This window comes from Petromyzon marinus, chromosome 49, assembly GCF_048934315.1.
Source record: "Petromyzon marinus isolate PM22_M1 ecotype Great Lakes invasive population chromosome 49, UKy_Petmar_22M1.pri1.0, whole genome shotgun sequence".
NCBI lineage: Eukaryota > Metazoa > Chordata > Hyperoartia > Petromyzontiformes > Petromyzontidae > Petromyzon > Petromyzon marinus.
This window is the reverse complement of record NC_133715.1, coordinates 8043515-8064683: the sequence shown is the minus strand read 5'-3', so window position 1 is coordinate 8064683 and position 21169 is coordinate 8043515. Positions and strand designations below refer to the sequence as shown.

At 48.5% G+C, this 21169-nt stretch overlaps 1 protein-coding gene across 4 annotated transcripts in view; it reads right to left on the bottom strand.

Annotated features, from left to right (window-relative positions):
• The window catches only part of HDAC8 (histone deacetylase 8), a 192502-nt gene extending 172766 nt beyond the window's left edge, over positions 1–19736 (bottom strand). For 2 of the 4 annotated variants that reach the window (XM_076074672.1, XM_076074670.1), the window contains exons 1-3: positions 19451–19585; positions 14174–14226; positions 9003–9133 (exon numbers count right to left, since the gene is read on the bottom strand). In XM_076074672.1, the coding sequence (XP_075930787.1) occupies positions 9003–9133; positions 14174–14226; positions 19451–19570 (304 nt within the window). In that variant the 5' untranslated portion in view covers positions 19571–19585. Of the gene's footprint in view, positions 1–9002; positions 9134–14173; positions 14227–19247; positions 19586–19716 lie in introns of those variants that run through there. The other 2 variants (XM_076074671.1, XM_032972782.2) reach the window with 2 other exon arrangements.
• Positions 19737–21169: the final 1433 nt, after the last annotated feature.

Below are 21169 nucleotides of genomic sequence, written 5' to 3'. Positions count from 1 at the left end.
GGAGCTGGGGGGGGGGCTGGGGGGGGGGCTGGGGGGGGGAGAGCTGGGGGGGGGAGCTGTGCGGCCTTAAAATAAAAATATAACAGGCGACGTTTCGGGCAATAGCCCTTCTTCATGGCACGTAAATGGAGACGCCAGAGAGAACAATTTTAGCCGCGTTGCTACGAACATTCCTGCATTGAACATTGTGCGGCAAAAAAAACACCTCCTTAAAAATGTGGTGACCCAAGTCGAGAGCTATGCGTTCTGTGTCGGCAACGGAGTGCAACGGCGACCCCTGGTGGCTCATGGACTTCTCAGTTGAACGCGCACGCAGCCCCTGCTGGAAAGCAAAAAAAACAAATGTGAGGTATTGGAGTGGGTCCTCATCATCACAAAGGGACAAGAGGCAGATTTCGGGCGAATAGGAAACAGGAGAGAAGTGATTTAAAAAAAAATGGTGGGGGTGGTTAAAAGGAGAATACTACTGGCTGACACAAGCCAGTGGTTTCAGTCGAAAGTCAAGACCTACGATTGGCTGACATGAGCCAGTGGTTTTCAATTGAAAGTCAACAGATCAAGAGATCGAGACGTCATCGTTGCCAAAGCAGCTGCTGCCACCGCTCCCCGGCAACGCTTTGTGCCGAGCACCCGCGACATCTCAAGTTGCGCCGTCACGCTGGCCTATCGGTGAAGTGACCCCGTTCAAGTTGCGCCGTCGCGCTGGCCTATCGGTGAAGTGACCCCGTTCAAGTTGCGCCGTCGCGCTGGCCTATCGGTGAAGTGACCCCGTTCAAGTTGCGCTGTCGCGCTGGGCTATCGGTGAAGTGACCCCGTTCAAGTTGCGCCGTCGCGCTGGCCTATCGGTGAAGTGACCCCGTTCAAGTTGCGCCGTCGCGCTGGGCTATCGGTGAAGTGACCCCGTTCAAGTTGCGCCGTCGCGCTGGCCTATCGGTGAAGTGACCCCGTTCAAGTTGCGCCGTCGCGCTGGGCTATCGGTGAAGTGACCCTGTTCAAGTTGCGCCGTCGCGCTGGGCTATCGGTGAAGTGACCCCGTTCAAGTTGCGCCGTCGCGCTGGGCTATCGGTGAGGTGACCCCGTTCAAGTTGCGCCGTCGCGCTGGGCTATCGGTGAGGTGACCCCGTTCGTCACCCTACACGGAGAACGCAACAAATAATAAAAAGTCTCGACCCCGCTCCCGTGCGTGCCGCTGGCCGGGAGATGATGGGGCTGGGCTTGGTGATGTCATCGGTGCGATTGGGGTCACGGGTCATTTTTAAAGGGAACCACACACAAAAACAAAAAGGAGTCGATTACAATATCTCAGTCGACCAATCAGCTGAATCGGATGCTCGTCCAGCCTTTGGCTGCAATGGAAGGAGGCGTGCTGGTACGCAGATGCCGCCCCGCTAACAATCTCAACGCATTAAAGCTTTCGTGACTGCATAAAATTACTCATTGTTTTTTTCGGTAAAGCCACGTATGTAGAAAAAAACAATAAAATTATATTAAAACAAAAAAACAATCACGACGTTTCGATCGCAACGCAAGCGATCTTCTTGACACCTGATGAAGATCGCTTGCGTTGTGATCGAAACGTCGTGATTGTTTTTTTGTTTTAATATAATTTTATTGTATTTCTACATACGTGACTTTACCGAAAAAAAAACACAATGAGTAATCTCAACGCACTTCATGCCCAAAGCTGCTGCGGTTGGCAAGCTGCCCGGCCTGCACAAACTAGACACGAGGTTTAGCCAGGTTCCATGGACTGTTTAACATGCAGGCTTTCGCGAACAATATCAACCATAAGAGGTAAAAAAAAAACTATCCAGGGACTGTTTCCGAATCTTTAACCAGTCTCTCACACTCTCACCCGGCGGGGTGTCTCCCCCTACTTGGGATATTTGGCCATTCGATTCTCAATCTCTGGACCGGCTGATGTATGAAGATCGAGGGAACGATCAAGAAAAGCCATCAGCCGTGGTCAATTAGCTGCTGGATGAAGGACTCGCCAAGCCGGTGCGGTATTTCGTACTTCTGCGATGTAACGATTCACCCGGCAAGCTGTGCAGCAGGAGCTCGTTTCGTCGCTCCATCTCCTCTGTGGACAGCCTCTCAATGGCTGCCACTCCATCCTTAGCCTCGACCAGGTAATATATTTCCGTAAGGAAGCAACGCCAATCAAATTTGCAGTTTCCCGTGTCCTGTTTTTGGTTTGGATGAATTTGCTTCTATTTTTTATTCCCCTCGCAGAAAATGTATTTTCCGCACGCCGTATATTTTTTCGACCCAAGATATCCCCCTGAGAAAGGAGACTTCTGCTCTCAGCGAGCTGTAAGCCGGTTTTAAACGAGGGTTATCTCCCTCTGACCCTGCGTGTGCCGAGCGAGGCCGCTGCAGCGGCAGAATGCGTGCGATTTTATCTTGGCAACAACGAAAATGGTGCAGTGAGCCAAGGAGCCAAGTAATCGCATCTAACAGCCGGTTACAGTCGCCCGCACTGCGAGGAATCATCCTCTAATTGCGGCGAAAGTCAAGGACGAAGCGTCTCCGTGCTTGTGCGAGCGTGGCGCACTGCGCACCTCGGGACTGCCACAACGCGCAAGGAAAATGTGCCGCTGCTCGCACACAGCAGGAAGGGCACGGACTCCCATCGTCCCTCGCGTGCATGTCACGTGACCGCCACCATTGGACATTCAATTTTCTCTCAGCCTTGCCTAAGCCACCAGCTCCCGAAAAGGGCTGAACGTGCGGCCGGATTGCTGCCTGTTGGCGGCCGCGTTACGGGCATCGATTCAAAAGCGTTGAAAATGCGGCCATCCCGACAGCCAGCGGCCCACGTACGAACAGGCACACACACACACACACAAGTAAAGTCTCCAGAGTAGAGTCTTGACAGAGATGAACTACGCGGAGGCAGTTGGGCCAAGGCAAGCTCAGGGGCTATGTTTGGCCGCGTCTTGTACACTAGAGCATGAACGTCTTCACACAACCGTTCTCCCCGCCAAAGACCACGCGCATTTTTCAATATCGGAAGCACCACACTTCATCGTGCCGTTTCCGCCCGACCGATGGGAGCCTTCCTCGCTCGCCCCGCTGCCAACCGTCCGACTTGCCGCGATTCTTTAGGAGGTTCCGGCAGCGCCGAGCGGCGCCCGACGGGAGGGCCATACATTTTGCCCGTCGCTTGGACATGCGGCACGCGGAGCGGCCCGACTCTCCGCGGGAATGGCGGAGGCCGCCGGCAAGCACCTTCTCGGCCCGACGCCATTGGCAGCACCTTTAGTGCCTCCAATTCCGTCCAATCTGAGGCCCCGGCACGCAGCTCCGAACCGTCGGGAGGCCTCCGAATTGCCTCCCGCCGCCGAGTACAGCTGTGAAAAAGAGCTTCGTGGCTCATCGGATTTCTGCAGGATAAATATTCTGATTCGGCATCACACGACGTCCCCCGTTTCCCGTCACTCTTCACTTTGGACGAGTTGGGGGGGGGGGATTGGGGGGTCGTCGGTGTTCGCTCTCATTGCAGTCGTGCCTCCAGCTCGTCGTTGTCGTTCTGGCACGGCCCCCCCCTAAAATTTGTGCGGCAGGAAGGAGGGCCGCGTCGGTAGGCCCCACTTCACTTCGGGACGACCGCCGCCGCCATGACGACGGCAACTGCCGCCATGACGACGGCAACTGCCGCCATGACGACGGCAACTGCCGCCATGACGACGGCAACTGCCGCCATGACGACGGCAACTCCCGCCATGACGACGGCAACTGCCGCCATGACGACGGCAACTGCCGCCGACGCTCTGTGGTTGACGTCCGGACAAAGGCGGCAAGGGGGGGGGTGGCTGTGCGGCACCGTCTCGGCAAACCACCGAGCAGCGATCCGGTGAGCGGTCGTCACCGCCGCTCGCTTGCACACGCTGCTTTGTACGTACTGTACGTATATATGTAAGTACGTTGAACTTCTTTCGCGCCGGACGTAGCCAACGGTGCTAATCGGAGGTATGGGGAGGGGGGGAAGGACAACAAACTAAACACAAAAAGCAATTTTAAAGAAATGAGTTTTCAACCGAATATATATCGGAAGGAAGAGCGTTCCAGACGGCCGCAGGAGCACATCTAAAAGCGCGCGACGCGGTGACCGTATTTGTTCGATGGCCAGCGAGTCTTGTCTCTGGCCGGGACGAACTCTTGCGGCTTGCTGAAGAGGACTGCGTTCTCGGCTCCTGCTGGTCCGTCCCGATGAACGGCGGCTCTTCTGTTGACGCGGCATGACGGTGATGACGACGATGACGACGATGAACCGCACCGCTGCCACCAAATGAAGAGAAGTTCCAGCAACAAGCGATTGGAGTCTTCGGAGATCGTTATTGAGACGTTCGTCAACGTGCTCACGCATGCAATGATGTCGCGAAATGGAATGCGTGCCACGGCGTGTGGATGGGAGTCGTGCCATCCTGCTGTTTGTGATCAGCGCACTGTTGTGTGCTGTGAAATCTATTTGCTTCCCACCTGCATGCATTCTCAAAGGCGTTTCTCATAATTTACACAAAGCATTGGATTGGATTTTCATTCCTACGTGTGTCCGTGATGAGCGGCTCTACGCGTGCAGTGGAGATTCAAGATTTCTGTGGAAGTGGCGAGTGCATTTAAATTTCAGCCACTGGGGACATTCCACAAAATGGTACCTATTTAAATTTTACCGACCACAGAGATAACATGGGACGCGGAGTTGATTCCCGACTGGAACTTGAACTTGCAACCTTGCGAGTCAAGCCCTCTACCACGGCATCACCCTTCCGCATCTGATTTTAATTCCTCATCATCATCATCGTAATCGGTCATTCCACTGCTTGACGAAGGACACGCTACGACGCCGCCACCCATCTCCCACGGTCCTGCTGTGTCACATGACCGTGAACATTTCCTCCTTGAACGTGGCCCTAGGAACCCCAAACTCCTATGATATTACTTGCAGAGCAGATCGATCGGTTGAATAAGAATCCACCCTCGGAGCGTGGAATTTGCCGCCACTGGCTCAGGGCTGTAAAAGCGATACGAGCACCGACCCTCGGCGCTCATTCTGAGCGAGAAATCACTTTGACGGCACGTGCTGGCGGTTGTTTGTTCTGTTCTCTCGCATCTCATCGGTGGCGACGGTTCGCGTCAAGCGGCACTTCTGACCCGCGACCTCGGGCCAATTTTGCGTTCGCGCCCTCGTTGTCGCGGTCGGTCGGTCGGTCGGCGGCGCGGTCCGGTGCGCTAAATCACGTTTTGCTGCTGCTGCTGCTGCGAGGAATGAAATAAAAAGGTCGGAGGCGCGAGTCGGCGTCGGAGCTGGGACGAGCGAGGCCGCGACGCCCTTCGAGGGCCACGCGCGCTGCTGTGGTTCCCCCCCCCCCACCACCTACCCCCCCCACCTACCCACCCATCCCCCCCCCCCCCATGCGTCAACTTTTACGGCCTCCACCTCGGGCTCCCGGGCGAACGCACGAGACTTTGAGGATACGTGCGAGGAATTTGCGATGGGATGCAGGCGCAGGAATTTGTTTTAACAATTACGTGCAATTTATGTGCACCGAGATGGGGGAGAGGGGAGGGGGGGGGGGCAACGGGCGGGCGGGCGCTTGTTGGAACGGTGGCGAGCGTGGATCTGGATCCAATAAAGGCGTGTATGTATTTGTGTACGTTGAACTTCTTTCGCACCGTACATAGCCAACCGTGCTCATCGGAGACGAAATGAGTTTTCAATCTGCAAGCGAGTCAAGAAGAAGAAGAAGACGATTTCGCTCCCCTCCTCGTCGCGTTCGACCCGTAAAAATCACGATCACGGCGGCGGCCGTGGACGCGGCCTACGCTGGTGAGGGTGGGGGTAGGGGGCGCTGCCACGTCCCTTGAGGTTTGTTTACGGCCAGGCATAAAGCAACGCGATGAACAATCGTTTCATCGTATTTTTATAAATAAATAAAAATGCCTTTCGTGAGCGGGGCAATCTCAGGGAGTACTCTTAGTACAGCCGTAAATAAAAAAAGGGAAATAAAAAACAAGGTAAAGAGTGCGGAATGGATTGGAACGTCTCTCGCTCGTGAATGCTGCTTTAGTTTGGCTGTTGGAGCTTCTATGCTGCCGGCACTAAATGCTTAGAATCCTAAAATATATTCTGCTCTGAATTAAGCCACGTGCTGCGACCGCACGTTTCTTAAATACAAAGGTGAATGTTATTATTTCCATTGTTTTCTTAACAAACTTATTACCCTGATAATTTCTATTATTAGTAGTCGGAGTAGGCTAAACAGGATGAGAAAACAGGAAAAACGAGACAGAACAGAACAGAAATAACAGAAAACGAGACGGTAAAAATCTTTCGACAAAATCTAGAATATTATTCTTGGTTCTTTCGGTAAAGTCACGTAGAAGGGAAACAATAAAAAAAATTCAAACTAAATATTTTTATTTTTTATTTTTAAACATTCTTTTTTTATATGTTATGTTTCGACTTGGGTCTAATTAAAATATATATATAAAAAATAAAATTCTCACGACGTTTCGACTGTAACGCAAACAGTCATCATCAGGTGTGAAAAACCAACGGCAAGAAACATTTGAAAGAAGTGGCGGTTTAAAACGTTAGCACCACGGATAGCGATTTGACAGTTTGTTTAGAAGGACGAGTCCATCTATGTTCTCTTTCCGAACATAGATGGACTCGTCCTTCTAAACAAACTGTCAAATGTTCTCTTTCCGAACATAGATGGACTCGTCCTTCTAAACAAACTGTCAAATCGCTATCCGTGGTGCTAACGTTTTAAAAATAAATAAATAAATACAAACCGCCACTTCTTTCAAATGTTCTTGCCGTTGGGTTTTCACGCCTGATGATGACTGTTTGCGTTACAGTCGAAACGTCGTGAGAATTTTATTGTTTTAGATATTTTTATTATTTTATTGTTTCCCTTCAACGTGACTTTACCGAAAGAACCAAGAATATGAATCACTGCAGTCACGAAAGCTTTAAATCAAAATTTGGGTCTAATTGTCCACGCTCAACTGACGTTGGCTGTAATTGCCCACGGTCCCCTTACGTTATGGCGAGCTTCGGGGCCACTTTCTGGAGCTCTTCCATTACTAGTACATTTCATAAAAACGTGTTTAAAAAAGGTTATTTTAAATATTACTTATTTTAAAGTGCACTAAAAAGTAAATGACTCGATTAGACAAGGGAAAGCGGGCGACATCTTGATCACAAGAGACACGGCGTTTTTTGACCTACACACAATATTAAATTAATAAGCCGTCCACACGAAAATGTTAATTGCTTTAAGAGAGCCAACTGATTGATTAATTGATGCCGATGTTGATACATTGCATGCATTGTCACCGGATCTGAGTGCGTGTGCGAAATGTGGAATTCATTGGACAACAGTTCCACTGCTGGATAATTTTTTCCCGCCTGAGGACGTACCGCTTGTGTTGCAATCGAAACGTCGTGTTGAATTATTTTTATTTCGTTTTATTTTTCTACCTACGTGACTTTACCGAAAGAACCAAAGAACAGGAAGTAGGCTAACTTTTGATTACAAGATTTGACCACGACAAACACGAGTGAAGTTAAATAAAACCTTTAAATTTTTATTTAAAGCTTTCGTGACTGCAGGGATTCTTATTCTTGGTTCTTTCGGTAAAGTCACCACGTAGAAGGGAAACAATAAAAAAATAAATATTTTATTATTTTATTGTTTCCCTTCTACGTGACTTTACCAAAAGAACCAAGAATATGAATCCCTGCAGTCACGAAATCTCTAAATCAAAATTAAAAATCTATATTCTTGAGTCTGACTTGCCACCTTGCATCGTTGGAATTCATCAAATCTCTGCTCGGGTGAATCAACAAGTACCCAGCATCTGCAGGCAATCCCATAATTCCGTACGTGTGTATGCACGTTTTTTTTCAGTTTTTCAGTTTCATTTATTTGGTATAGCCCTGTGAGCCATTCGGCTCTTGAATCGGGTGCAACCGCAACAAACAAAAAACTAAAACAAGCAAACATCTTAAAGTGACTATGTGACTGTGCAAACAGAAAATCCAGGAAAAAACAGCAAAATATTCCTGAAAAAGCACCGTACACCAACGCTGAGTGCAAAAATCCCAGTGGGCAGTGCTATTGTAAGGGTTATCGCACTGCGCTACGAACTCGGCAATCCGAGTTCATTTCCCAATCACGGCCAACACGAGTGATGAATTCCCGAAAACCGGTCCGAGGCGTCCCCTACGCCGACTCCGCCTTAAATGGGCACCTGGCGCGGTGTGTAAACGTCAGCACTGGGGAGACAAAAGCGGTCGGGCGCGGTGCTGGCCGTGCCAACCCCCGTCGTGTGCCTTGCCGGACACCACCACGCCCTCAGGCGCAGCGCCAGCTTTCACAGGCGCTGCTCGCTAACCTCCGATTATCACGGTTGGCTACGTACGGTGCAAAAGAAGTTAAACATACACGCATCTTTGTCTTTGCCGTACACGCGTGGACTATGAAATAAACTATTTTTTATCTTACCAGGTAAGGCCCACTGAGCTACGTAGCTCCTTTTCAGAAGGGACTGTGCCACAAATGAATCCCCAAAGAAGTGGTTTATCACGTGGTCATTTATAGCAGCCAAATAATACTCTAAATGCACGTTGATTCTAAATGTGGAGGGAAAAACCGGAAGACCCGGAGAAAAATCCACGCGACCACGGGCAGAGAGAGAGACACGCAAACTCCAACACTACAGGTGTCAGTGCCAGAATCAAACCTATGACCTCCTGTATACCAGGCGAGGTAGTTGACATCTCACCACCGTGGCGTGTGTTTCAGCCAACCCACGGCACCTGGGTCTGTTCCGTGACCTCCTGCCAGCGGGCGTTGGACACTTCACGTGGCCTTAAAAGTGCAGACAGCCTGGCACAAGCGCCAAGCGGTGAACGTCACCGCCATTCAGTGGCGAAGGGCGGCTCGTTGCTGTCGTTGCTGTCGTGTGCACGCGCGCGGACGCACCGAGGCCGTAGAGCTGCGACTCGGGGTGGTCATCGTCCCCGTCCCGGCTCACTTGCTCCAAGTGCTCCAGGTAGTCGTCCGAGTGGAACGCGGCGAGCTCCCGCCGGCTCGGGGCGCTGGGTTCCACCACGCTGGGGACACGAGGGCGCAGCAAGTGGTGACGCGCGCGGTCCGCTCGCCCGCAGCGTGCGTTGTTTGCATCGCGCGAATCGGATGTACGGACGCGACGGACGCGATTAGGGGAGCGCATTTTTAGTTTGTTCTTTTAACGTAACGCGAGTGCGCGAATGCGGATATACAACGCAGCCGAGGGACTACCGTCGCGCGAGCAGGAACGAGCGGTTGCACGGCCGCCTCGGCGTAGCGTCGTCGCACGAGGCACTGGGATGCTGCTGGATGCGTCTCGATGCTACCCCATGCGCCTCGGTCTTCGTGCGTAAGCATCTCCCGCGGACTGTGCTTTTCACCCTACATTGTAACGCGATTTTTCCCATAACGCGGTGCTCTTCGGGAACGCAACCGCTATAGGAGAACAGACTGTTGTTAGTATTATTACTACGGCCACTACTACGCTTGTTCACGCTAGTAAAAGCCTGGGAATCACGGAGAGTCGCCCATCTTCAAGTGGACATCATCTGCCTCCTTGCAGCAGTATTAGCTTTTCTTTGCAAAGAGGCCCTGAACTTCCGCTGCTGTTCCAGCAATTAAGAAGATCAAAAGAACGGTCAGACACAGGGAGCCAGAGGTCAGCGACGCTTTTGTCAGTTCGTAAAATTAGTTTGTGCAGGGTCAAGCACTCGGCGCTTCGGGAACCTTTGATAAATGAGGACTGACTTCTTCTGGTCTAGCCAAAATCAGCCTCTCCCCTTTCGTGCCCTGCCCTGCCCACCAGACATTAAATCATTTTAGAGCCGGGAGAACAGACACAGATTGTGTTCAGCGCCAGGCGGCAGCTTCGTCGCTATACACAGGATGCAATGTGCTCAGACCGCCGAAAAGATTGAAAGCAATCAATTATCACACGCGTATAACCATTCCACGCGCATATAATTGTTCGCGTACAAACTGTGCTCAGCAATGCCGCACGGCTCACTTGGAAGCGCATGCCAGCTCAACGTTTTTTTTTCTTCCCCAAAGCATAACTTGGCATGAAGGTGATTCAAGCCATGGAATGCATTACGTGTTCTCTAAGCCGGGCCCCCATTGCCACACACTTGACTGTAACATGGCAAGAGAGAAGTGTAAACAAAGCGAGACTTGAGTCAAGCGCTGCGATGATGAGGGGGGAGGTGAAACTTGTTAGGGGCTGCAGCAGACGAAACGACACTAAAACTAAACTATTATTTTTCGATTTAAAGCTTTCGTGACTGCAAGGATTCATCTTCTTTGGTTCTTTCGGTAAAGTCACCACGTAGAATGAGAATAAAATAATACATTGATAAAATAAAATAACACAATAATATTCTCACGACGTTTCGGCCACAGCGCTGTCCTACCAGACAGTCTCGTCCCTTCACCTGATGAAGGCCGCTTGTGTTGTGGCCGAAACGTCGTGAGAATATTATTGTGTTATTTTATTTTATCAATTTATTATTTTATTCTCATTCTACGTGACTTTACCGAAAGAACCAAAGAAGATAAACTATTCTTATTTTATCAGGGTAAGGCCCACTGAGCTATGTAGCTCTTTTTCAGAAGTGACCTGGCAAACAAATGATGGCTCAACGGAAGTGGCTTATCATGTGGAAATTTATAGCAGGCAAATACTCTAAACGCATGATGTTGATTCTAAATGTGGTGGGAAGAACCGGAGGACCAGGTGAAAAATACACGCGACTACGGGGAGAGAGACATGCACACTCCAAATATACAGGCGTCAGGGGCGGGATCGAACCCACGACATCCTGTATACCAGGCGAGGTAGTTAACATCTCAGAATCAGAATCTAAATAATTATTTATGCTCGAGGAATCTCAGCACCGTGGTGCCCTGACTCGCGAACCATAACCTCGCCCTACCCTGAACTCTTAACTAAAATAGCCAACTAGCCCCAAGCACTAGCCCTGACACTAACCCCTCACAAAAGCCCCCCCACACCCATGGCACCTAACCTGGCAACACTTTTAAGTTGCTTCTTCACATTTCACCTTTGGCGGGGAGCCACGGATTGGCACGGGCACCTCCACGATGGCCCCAAGACCACAAGTGGAAGCTGCTTGCCGCTACGGCGTTTCAACAGGTGGTGACTTGGCCGGGGGGTTCACGGCCCGTAGCAGCGGTTCACGGTACGAATCAAGCGGCCACCCCGGTTAATACCGCACGTCGTTCGCAAGAGTGGGTCATTGTGTGTCGGGGTCATGGTCACAATTGGAAAAATGTTCCGCTGAAATAAAATCAATTGGGTTTATACGTCGCCTCCTCCTGCAGAACCTTGGCGGGACCCTCCTGAAAACGAGTCATGAGGCTTTCCTGGGTAAATAAGTTTAACAATAATTCTAAATTCTGTTTAACTTTGTACCGACAGCTCTGCTGTAATGGTGTCTGTATTTTACTCAGACCTCAATTGAAAGACTTCTGGTCTCAATGGGCTCTGCATCATCATCATCCACCATGATCAATCCACAGCTGAATAAGGGCCTCCCCACACCTTTCAGGTCATGAAAAATTATTCGCCATACTTCACCACGCTGGTCAGTGTAGGTTAGCAAATTTAGGAGGCGTGCAGAACAGCAATGAATTATGCTGTACTGCCCTCTACTGCCCACAAGGTCTACTGCACATTTAATCAATATGGATCTACTGTACATGTTTCTAAACTAAACAATTACAAATTTGGTTTAACACGTAGGCTTTCGCGACCAATATCATCCACAATATTATGTATTACAATTTTTTTTTTATTTTACCAGGTAAGGTCCACTGAGCTATATAGCGCAACGTCAGAAGCTATCTGGCCACAATTGATAGCTCAACAAAGTGGCTTATCTGCCAAATACTCTGAACATGTGTTTCTAAATGTGGCACGGAAAAACCGGAGGACCCCGGAGAAAAAAGCCACGGTAACACGGGCAGAACACGCAGACTAGAAATATACAGACGACAGGGTCAGGATGGAACCCACGACCTTCTTCATACCAGGCGAGGGAAATAACATCTCGCCACCGTGGGACACTCCCTAGGCACTATCCAGGCTCATCCCTTCTGACTAGATCAGACGTGTTCCGGGTGATTTGGTCAAAAGCCAATGAGATATTACCTGGTCTACTATAAAGCAAAATAAGTTCAATTGCAAAGGTAACCTTAAAGCCAGGTCAACTCATGAGCGATGAGTTGCTCGACCAAAAATCGCGACTAAATCAGAATGCATGCTACTATGTCCGGGTATGAGCGAGCAGCTACGCAACGCAAAAATGTAACGAGTGATGAGGATCGTAACAACCAATCACAGGTTCGCAAATGTGTCACATGGTGATGAAACAAGTCGCCGAGCAGATCGCTTGAAAGTGGAGTCCGAGTCTCTACCGTGAGCAAGCAGTCACACAACCGCTTGCAGCAGGTTGCAGAGACGTCCACACATGAAGAGATTCAGTTGCGCGCAACCAAGTTGCACGCATCGTTAGAGCTTCTGGCGGCGACTTTCCGTCCTAAGATGGCATTCTCACCGATTACGTGAACCTGCTCCCTCCAGGAGAATTACGGGATGGCCGTGAGATTAAACAGATCCGATGGACCTCGCGCGGGCACGCATTTAAACGAGGGCGCAAAAAAAAATGTTGACAAGACACCAAATTAACGAATGATTCGGAGCTGGCCATTACGGGCTGTGTAGGAACAGCCCCCGAACCCCAATGTTTTTTTTCATTCAAACATTTTGTCAATCAAAACAACTTTGTTTGTAGCAAATTTCCACTTTCCGCATCTTACGACGCTTGGTACATTTCCAACAATCAAAACATCATATTCTTGGTTCTTTCGGTAAAGTCACGTAGAAGGGAAACAATAAAATAATAAAAATATAAAACAATCAAATTCGTGAGAATTCGTGAGAATTTTTATTGTTTTATATTTTTATTATTTTATTGTTTCCCTTCTACGTGACTTTACCGAAAGAACCAAGAATATGAATCCCTGCAGTCACGAAAGCTTTAAATCAAAATTTTAAATCAAAACATCCTTTTGAAATCACACATGGTACGCTTCGCTGATTTCGGAGTCGACTGTTGGAATCGTACAGGGATGGTCTTATTTTATTCGCTCCGTGTTTAACAATTTACTCCCCATTCAAATAAAATTTCACTTTTCGATTTAAAGCTTTCGTGACTGCAAGGATTCATCTTCTTTGGTTCTTTCGGTAAAGTCACGTACAATGAGAATAAAATAATAAATTGATAAAATAAAATAACACAATATTCTCACGACGTTTCGGCCACAACACAAGCGGCCTTCATCAGGTGAAGGGACGAGACTGTCTGGAGGACAGTCTCGCTGTCCTCCAGACAGTCTGGTGAAGGGACGAGACTGTCTGGAGGACAGCGAGACTGTGATGAAGGCCGCTTGTGTTGTGGCCGAAACGTCGTGAGAATATTGTTATTTTATTGTCTGGAGGACAGTCTCGCTGTCCTCCAGACAGTCTCGTCCCTTCACCTGATGAAGGCCGCTTGTGTTGTGGCCGAAACGTCGTGAGAATATTATTGTTATTTTATTTTATCAATTTATTATTTTATTCTCATTCTACGTGACTTTACCGAAAGAACCAAAGAAGAAAAATTTCACTTATTCCACGCCGCACGCGCCCGATGATTGTGAAGCACTTTCCATGGGACGCGCTAAGCAATTAGTGCTGTCTGCATCACACACACGCACACCGAGATCTCAATCTTAATCGGCTCCATTAACGCTATTAATTCCCGCACCTCCGATTAGCAAGGTTGTCTACGTACCATGCGAAATAAGTTCTATATTCATACATACAACGCAATGAGCGTGTGTCTATGTTAGTGGGCACGTGTGTTAGTGCGTGTCTTAGTGTGTGTTGTGTGCGCGCGGGACCAGATTTGTGTAATTCGATTGACACCGGGCACACATTTAACTTGAGTCTTACTTTCCAAAGCATCTCATACATATCGCAAATATACTTTATATCGAGTGCATCACGTGACTCATCTTCTTACCGCATGTACTTTAGCAGGCCGTACGATTCTATGAGTGTGTGCACCATGCTTGCCTGTTGGAACACACGACACCGCACCATCCACTCCTCGTTACACGTGAAGCTAAAACAGGCTCATACAGCGAACCACAGCAGCACGCAAGACACGTTTAAGGCGTGCATAATTTTGATTTGCTATTTTGCGCGCAACGTCGAAACAAACTTGATACACCTGGCATTACAAGCCCTCAAAAAACGTGGGTAGCGAGCAACAATGTTCGCAGACATTTTTCCCGACCCATATTCTTTGCCAAATTACGCCCAATGCATCAGTTTACACAGGGGCGGAACCAGGGGGGGGGGGGTGACAGGGGTGACATTCTGCGTGTAAGCGTACGACACTCGGTCTGGCGGACTCCGTGCAACCGCATCGTCAGAGTGTGTCGCCAAACCGATGGCGTCTAGTTCAACAAGCCTGACTCTCTAAATCATTCTTGAAATTAAAATTTGTTGAATGTCACCCTGGCCTGAAATCCTGGCTCCGCCCCTGAGTTTACAAACACTAAGCAGAATTGAGCCTCAGATGGCGCTTACGATTGTTCACAACCATGTTTAAAACATGTGCTATAGGCTGCTGCTTCGGGGATATGTTGTGGTGGGCAGCAGAGGGCAGTGCAGTAAAATCCATTGTTGTACTCTACGTCTATGCTCCCAGACTGCACAAACTAGGGTTGCCACCCATCTGGGATTGGCAGCAAGAATTTATTCGTACCGAGATCTGGTGGGCATTGTGTTGATCTTGGGACATCTGTGAAAAAGATCTTTATAGCTCATCGAATAAATCCAGTAAAAAAAATTCAGATTTTTTAAACTTCATTGCGGTATACGGTGCTGCACACTCTTCATTATAGAGCTCGGCAGACTTGAGAAAACGGACCGGGTATGGCATGGCAGGGGAGGGGGGGGGGTTGGAGGACTTCATCCAGCAGTGGATTGTTTAGGGCCCTCCGAGCGACGCCGGCGGGCGTCAAACTGGGGGGTTGCCACCTCCACGTGTGACAGCGGCCTTAACGCAGGCCTCGCTGCTGCCCTCAACAACAACTCGCACACGTCTTTGCAAAGGGCCCATAAGCGAGGCAACAACAAACGTCTCAGGTTGCAGCATTACATAGGAAGAGGAGGATGGGCGGGGGACCGAGCAAGGGGAAGGAGAGGAAGGAAGCAATTAAGGAGGGGGGGGGGTCCTGAAGTTACAGCTGACAACATAGGTGGCGTTTGACTTCGATATTTGGGTTTGGAGAGGGGGTTCTCGCTGTGCCCTTCACATTAGAAAACGTGGGTGCATATAATTTATTTATATTATTAATTGTATTTTTGTTTCTTTCGGTAAAGTCACGATAAAAAACATAATAATAAATAATTTTTAAAGTAAAAATAATAAAAGTATTGTTGAAAATAATAAAAGCAAAAAAAATACAATTATAGTAAAATAAAATGCAAAATTTTGCTTTTATTATTTTTTTAAATTTTAATTTACTATTTTAAATTTCGATTTAAAGCTTTCGCGACTGCAGGGATTCATCTTCTTGGTTCTTTCGGTAAAGTCTTGTAGAATGGAAATAAAATAAAATAACTTTATTGTTTAATTTTTATCATTTTATTTCCATTCTACGTGACTTTACCGAAAGAACCAAGAAGATGAATAGCTATTTTAAATTATTTTTATTGTGATTTTTTGCTTTTATTATTTTAAATTTTTCTAGATTTGTATTTTCTATCTACGTGACTTTACCGAAAGAACCAAGAATATGAATTCCTGCAGTCACGAAAGTTTTAAGTCAAAATGTAATATTAATTGTAAACTACTGAAAATAAATTAATGAAGGTGTCCAGTTTGGGAGAGGGGGTTGCCCTCCCCCCCCTCTCCCAAACTTCGCTCATGGGTGACAAATGGGTCACGGGTGACCCCCGTGACCTTTGGCTGAGAAGACGGGCTCCGTTGGTTGAACGTCCCGATTGAGTGCGCGCGTTCCGCATTCCTCCTACTGGACATCAGGTGGCAGGCTAGGACAATGAAAGAGAGACGGCTCCAACCGGTTGCATTGTTTTTAGGCCCTGGCACGGAATCCAGTTGCGCGTATTATTTTAATTCATTCGTTAATTCAGCCGACAGAATCACCATCTCTACACGTGGGTTTTCGCGGACAATGTGTCGCGAGTCATAATTGTTTTTTTGGGGGGTTTGCAATTATTTGGTTCACGTCGTCATCTGGACAAATTTGTGCCATTAAGATACTTCAACCACCCAGAGCAGCCAAACATATTAGCTGGTCACCGTAGAAATAAGCGTTGCATTGAGAATCAACATCGGGCGTTAAAGAGTATTTGGCTGCTATAAAATTCCACGTGATGAGCCACTTTGTTGAACTATCATTTCTGGACAGGTGGCTTTGAAAAAGAGTTACATAGCTGTGGACTTTACCTGGTAAAATAAATAAAAAAAAGTTTAGTTTAGAACTCATTGACAGATGGTACAGATGAAACAGTGAGAGCCTGAAGTGGAACGTCTTGAGTTTGGACATGAAGTGGCAGGGAGTCGGCAGCACGGATGTCTGGGCAAGGAACGTCCAGACCATGCCGGCAGCAGAGGAGACGAATTAAAATAATGAGCGACATTTCACAGACGAGGATGGTTGGGCGCTTAAAAAAAAACCTTGGTTGCCGGGAGTGGAGGGGAGTAGAGTGAGGTGAGAGGTAGGAGAGTGTGTGGGGGGAGTGGAGTGAGATGAGAGGGGAGAGGGAGGAGAGTGCGTGGAGGGGACAAGTGAGATGAGAGGGGAGAGGTAGGAGAGTGCGTGGAGGGGAGTAGAGTGAGATGAGAGGGAAGAGGTAGGAGAGTGAGTGGAGGGGAGTGGAGTGAGATGAGAGGGGAGAGGGAGGAGAGTGCGTGGAGGGGAGTGGAGTGAGATGAGAGGGGAGAGGTAGGAGAGTGAGTGGAGGGGAGTGGAGTGAGATGAGAGGGGAGAGGCAGGAGAGTGCGTGGAGGGGAGTAGAGTGAGGTGAGAGGGAGGAGAATGCGTGGAGGGGAGTAGAGTGAGATGAGAGGGGAGAAGTAGGAGAGTGAGTGGAGGGACGAGGGTGAGATGAGAGGGGAGAGTGCCATGTCGACAGCAGAGGAGGTTATTGAGCGACCTCCCACCGAGGCGAGGATGGTTGGGCACGTGTTAACATAAACTAAGCTGAATTCTTTCCCACCGTACATACCCAGCCGTGTTAATCTGGAGGTAGGAAACCAGAAAAAGCTGACGACCCCCCCCGCCCAAGCAAGCATTGCAAGGGAGAGCAAAAAAAACACTTTACAAAGCTCTGCACCACATTTCAAGATTCCCACAGCCGCGCTGAAATCTCCGCAGCAGCAGGGATATGATGATGATCATCAGTGCCGGATTATCCTCGTAGTTAAAGTAGCTACATATGTAGCTACTTTAGCTACATATGTAGCTACGGGCCCCGCGCTAAACGCTTTCAAGCTATCAATTCCGGTTCAGTGATTCTGCACTAGCTCTATTACTATAGTACTATACCGCCTTCAATTTTTATGAACGACTGGGTGTTTAAGGTTAGCGATTTGTCGTGTTATCCGGCTGTATAGCAAATGGGAAAAAAATACAATTACTTTACTATGTAAAGAAAAATTGCGTTTGAATATTTATGTCAAGTCTGTAATTATAATATATTATAATATAGTATAATATATATTATAATTACGGGGGGGGGACACATTCAAATATGCTCAAAATGTCCCCCCCCCCAATATATTGCTATAAAATAGATTTATGTTTATATGTTTGTGGTTATGGTTGTACTTTATAAATCCCCTAATCTCTGCCATTACAAACAATGAAACAAGAAAAGGTTAAAAAAAAAAGAAAAAAACAGAGCAATGTAAAACAATAACACTATTAGACATTGTTGTAAAAAAATAAAATAAAAAGTCCATCACACTATTAGACATTGTTGTAAAAAAATAAAATAAAAAGTCCATCACACTATTAGACATTGTTGTAAAAAATACAATAAAAAGTCCATCACACTATTAGACATTGTTGTAAAAAATAAAATAAAAAGTCCACCACACTATTAGACATTGTTGTAAAAAATAAAATAAAAAGTCCATCACACTATTAGACATTGTTGTAAAAAAATAAAATAAAAAGTCCATCACACTATTAGACATTGTTGTAAAATATAAAATAAAAAGTCCATCACACTATTAGACATTGTTGTAAAAAATAAAATAAAAAGTCCATCATACTATTAGACATTGTTGTAAAAAAATAAAATAAAAAGTCCATCACACTATTTGACAATGTTGTAAAAATTTAAATAAAAGTCCATCGTATGTGTTAAGTGAATTTTTTTTATATTTTAGGCAGGAAATTAGTTTTAAAATTTAGATTATTTCTGGGGGGGGACGACACCCCCAGACCCCCTGGAAGATTTGGTCCTCCGCCCCCCCCTCCCCAACAATGTTGACTCCATGGCTACGGCCTTGAATTATGTCTTTTCATTTTATTTAGGGCCCCTTCGTAACATAGTCGTGGGTTCGACTCCCCGTTGGGGGGGGGGGGGGGGGGGGCGGGTGTCCCTGTTAGCCCCGTGAGAAGACGTGAAGGACGTCTCCACGCCACGTGGAGTGGCCGGGGCATTCAGAGAGCCACCGAGAGACCCGCCTCGCTCAATCTGCTGCTGGATGGAGTGCGGGCCGAGGGATCGTGGACACAGTACACGAGTTATTACTTCACCACGCTGAACTAATGCGAGGAGGTTTCTGAAAGGCCGGGGGATTCATCGAAGTCGCGGAACCTCGTCATCTATCCGTCTCACCCGGCACATCACATCCAGTATCTCTCTGTCTCCCTCTCTCTCTCTGGCCGGTGGCTACTAATCACAGAAGGCTACTTTCACTCTACCAGCCACCCCCCCCCCCCCCCCGTAAGAACACACAATACGAATATATATACGTATAAAAACACGAAAATAACCCGTTGTAATAATAAATAAAGAGATAGCAGAATATTGTTGTTGTTGTTTACCCGCCGAGGAATTCTGGAGAGTGTATCGCACGCCAACACGTACTGCTCGCTGTGAATGTACGTGACTCTTACGCCGCTGCTGTCCGACATAGTTACTGTTATTACGACAACTGTTGTTGTTGTTGTTGCATAAACTAAACAAATGTTTATATTGTGACGAGATTCGCCGGGTAGCACAACAAACACATCACTGCGGAACGCACGTGCTCAGATTGGTGGGGATAGAGGTATGGAAGTAATAAATGCCCCCAGGGTAGATACAAGTTGTTCCGGGTGTAACAAATAAATAGTGGCTGTGCCCTCAGGGCATTTGGTAGATTCATGTAGGGTGATGGGCGCTTACACGCGTGTGTTCGTAGGGGGGACCTTGTATCATCGCCCTGACCCAGGGGCGTTGCCTGGAACGTCGTGTCAGTTGTGAGTTTATTGAAGTGGGATAGGGGGCGGGGCGTTGTGTTATCACATGTACCTCAGTTCGCCTTTGCAGTAGCTTTGCACATCTGAAGCCTGCGCGTATGTTCAACTTCTTTCGCACCGTACGTAGCCAACAGTGCGAATTGGAGATGCAGGGGAAGGACAACAAATTAAACACAAAACTCTACTCCCCTCCACGCACTCTCCTACCTCTCCCTCTCATCTCACTCTACTCCCCTCCACTCTCCTACCTCTCCCCCCTCATCTCACTCTACTCCCCTCCACACACTCCCATATCTCTCCCCTCTCATCTCACTCTACTCCCACTCCCCTCCACTCACTCTCCTACCTCTCCCCTCTCATCTCACTCCACTCCCCTCCAGTCACTCTCCTACCTCTCCCCTCTCATCTCACTCTACTCCCCTCCACGCACTCTCCTACCTCTCCCCTCTCATCTCACTCTACTCCCCTCCACTCACTCTCCTACCTCTCCCCTCTCATCTCACTCTACTCCTCTCCACTCACTCTCCTACCTCTCCCCTCTCATCTCACTCTACTCCCCTCCACTCACTCTCCTACCTCTCCCCTCTCATCTCACTCTACTCCCCTCCACGCACTCTCCTACCTCTCCCTCTCATCTCACTCCACTCCCCTCCACTCCCCTACCTCTCCCCTCTCATCTGACTACTCCCCTCCACTCACTCTCTTACCTCTCCTCTCTCATCTCACTCTGCTCCCCTCCACTCACTCTCCTACCTCTCCCCTCTCATCTCAATCCACTCCCCTCCACTCACTCTCCTACCTCTCCCCTCTCATCTCACTCTACTCCCCTCCACTCACTCTCCTACCTCTCCCCTCTCATCTCACTCTACTCCCCTCCACTCACTCTCCTACCTCTCCCCTCTCATCTCACTCTACTCCCCTCCACTCACTCTCCTACCTCTCCCCTCTCATCTCACTCTACTCCCCTCCACGCACTCTCCTACCTCTCCCTCTCATCTCACTCCACTCCCCTCCACTCCCCTACCTCTCCCCTCTCATCTGACTACTCCCCTCCACTCACTCTCTTACCTCTCCTCTCTCATCTCACTCTGCTCCCCTCCACTCACTCTCCTACCTCTCCCCTCTCATCTCACTCTACTCCCCTCCACGCACTCTCCTACCTCTCCCCTCTCATCTCACTCTACTCCCCTCCACTCACTCTCCTACCTCTCCCCTCTCATCTCACTCTACTCCCCTCCACTCACTCTCCTACCTCTCCCCTCTCATCTCACTCTACTCCCCTCCACTCACTCTCCTACCTCTCCCCTCTCATCTCACTCTACTCCCCTCCACGCACTCTCCTACCTCTCCCTCTCATCTCACTCCACTCCCCTACCTCTCCCCTCTCATCTGACTACTCCCCTCCACTCACTCTCTTACCTCTCCTCTCTCATCTCACTCTGCTCCCCTCCACTCACTCTCCTACCTCTCCCCTCTCATCTCAATCCACTCCCCTCCACTCACTC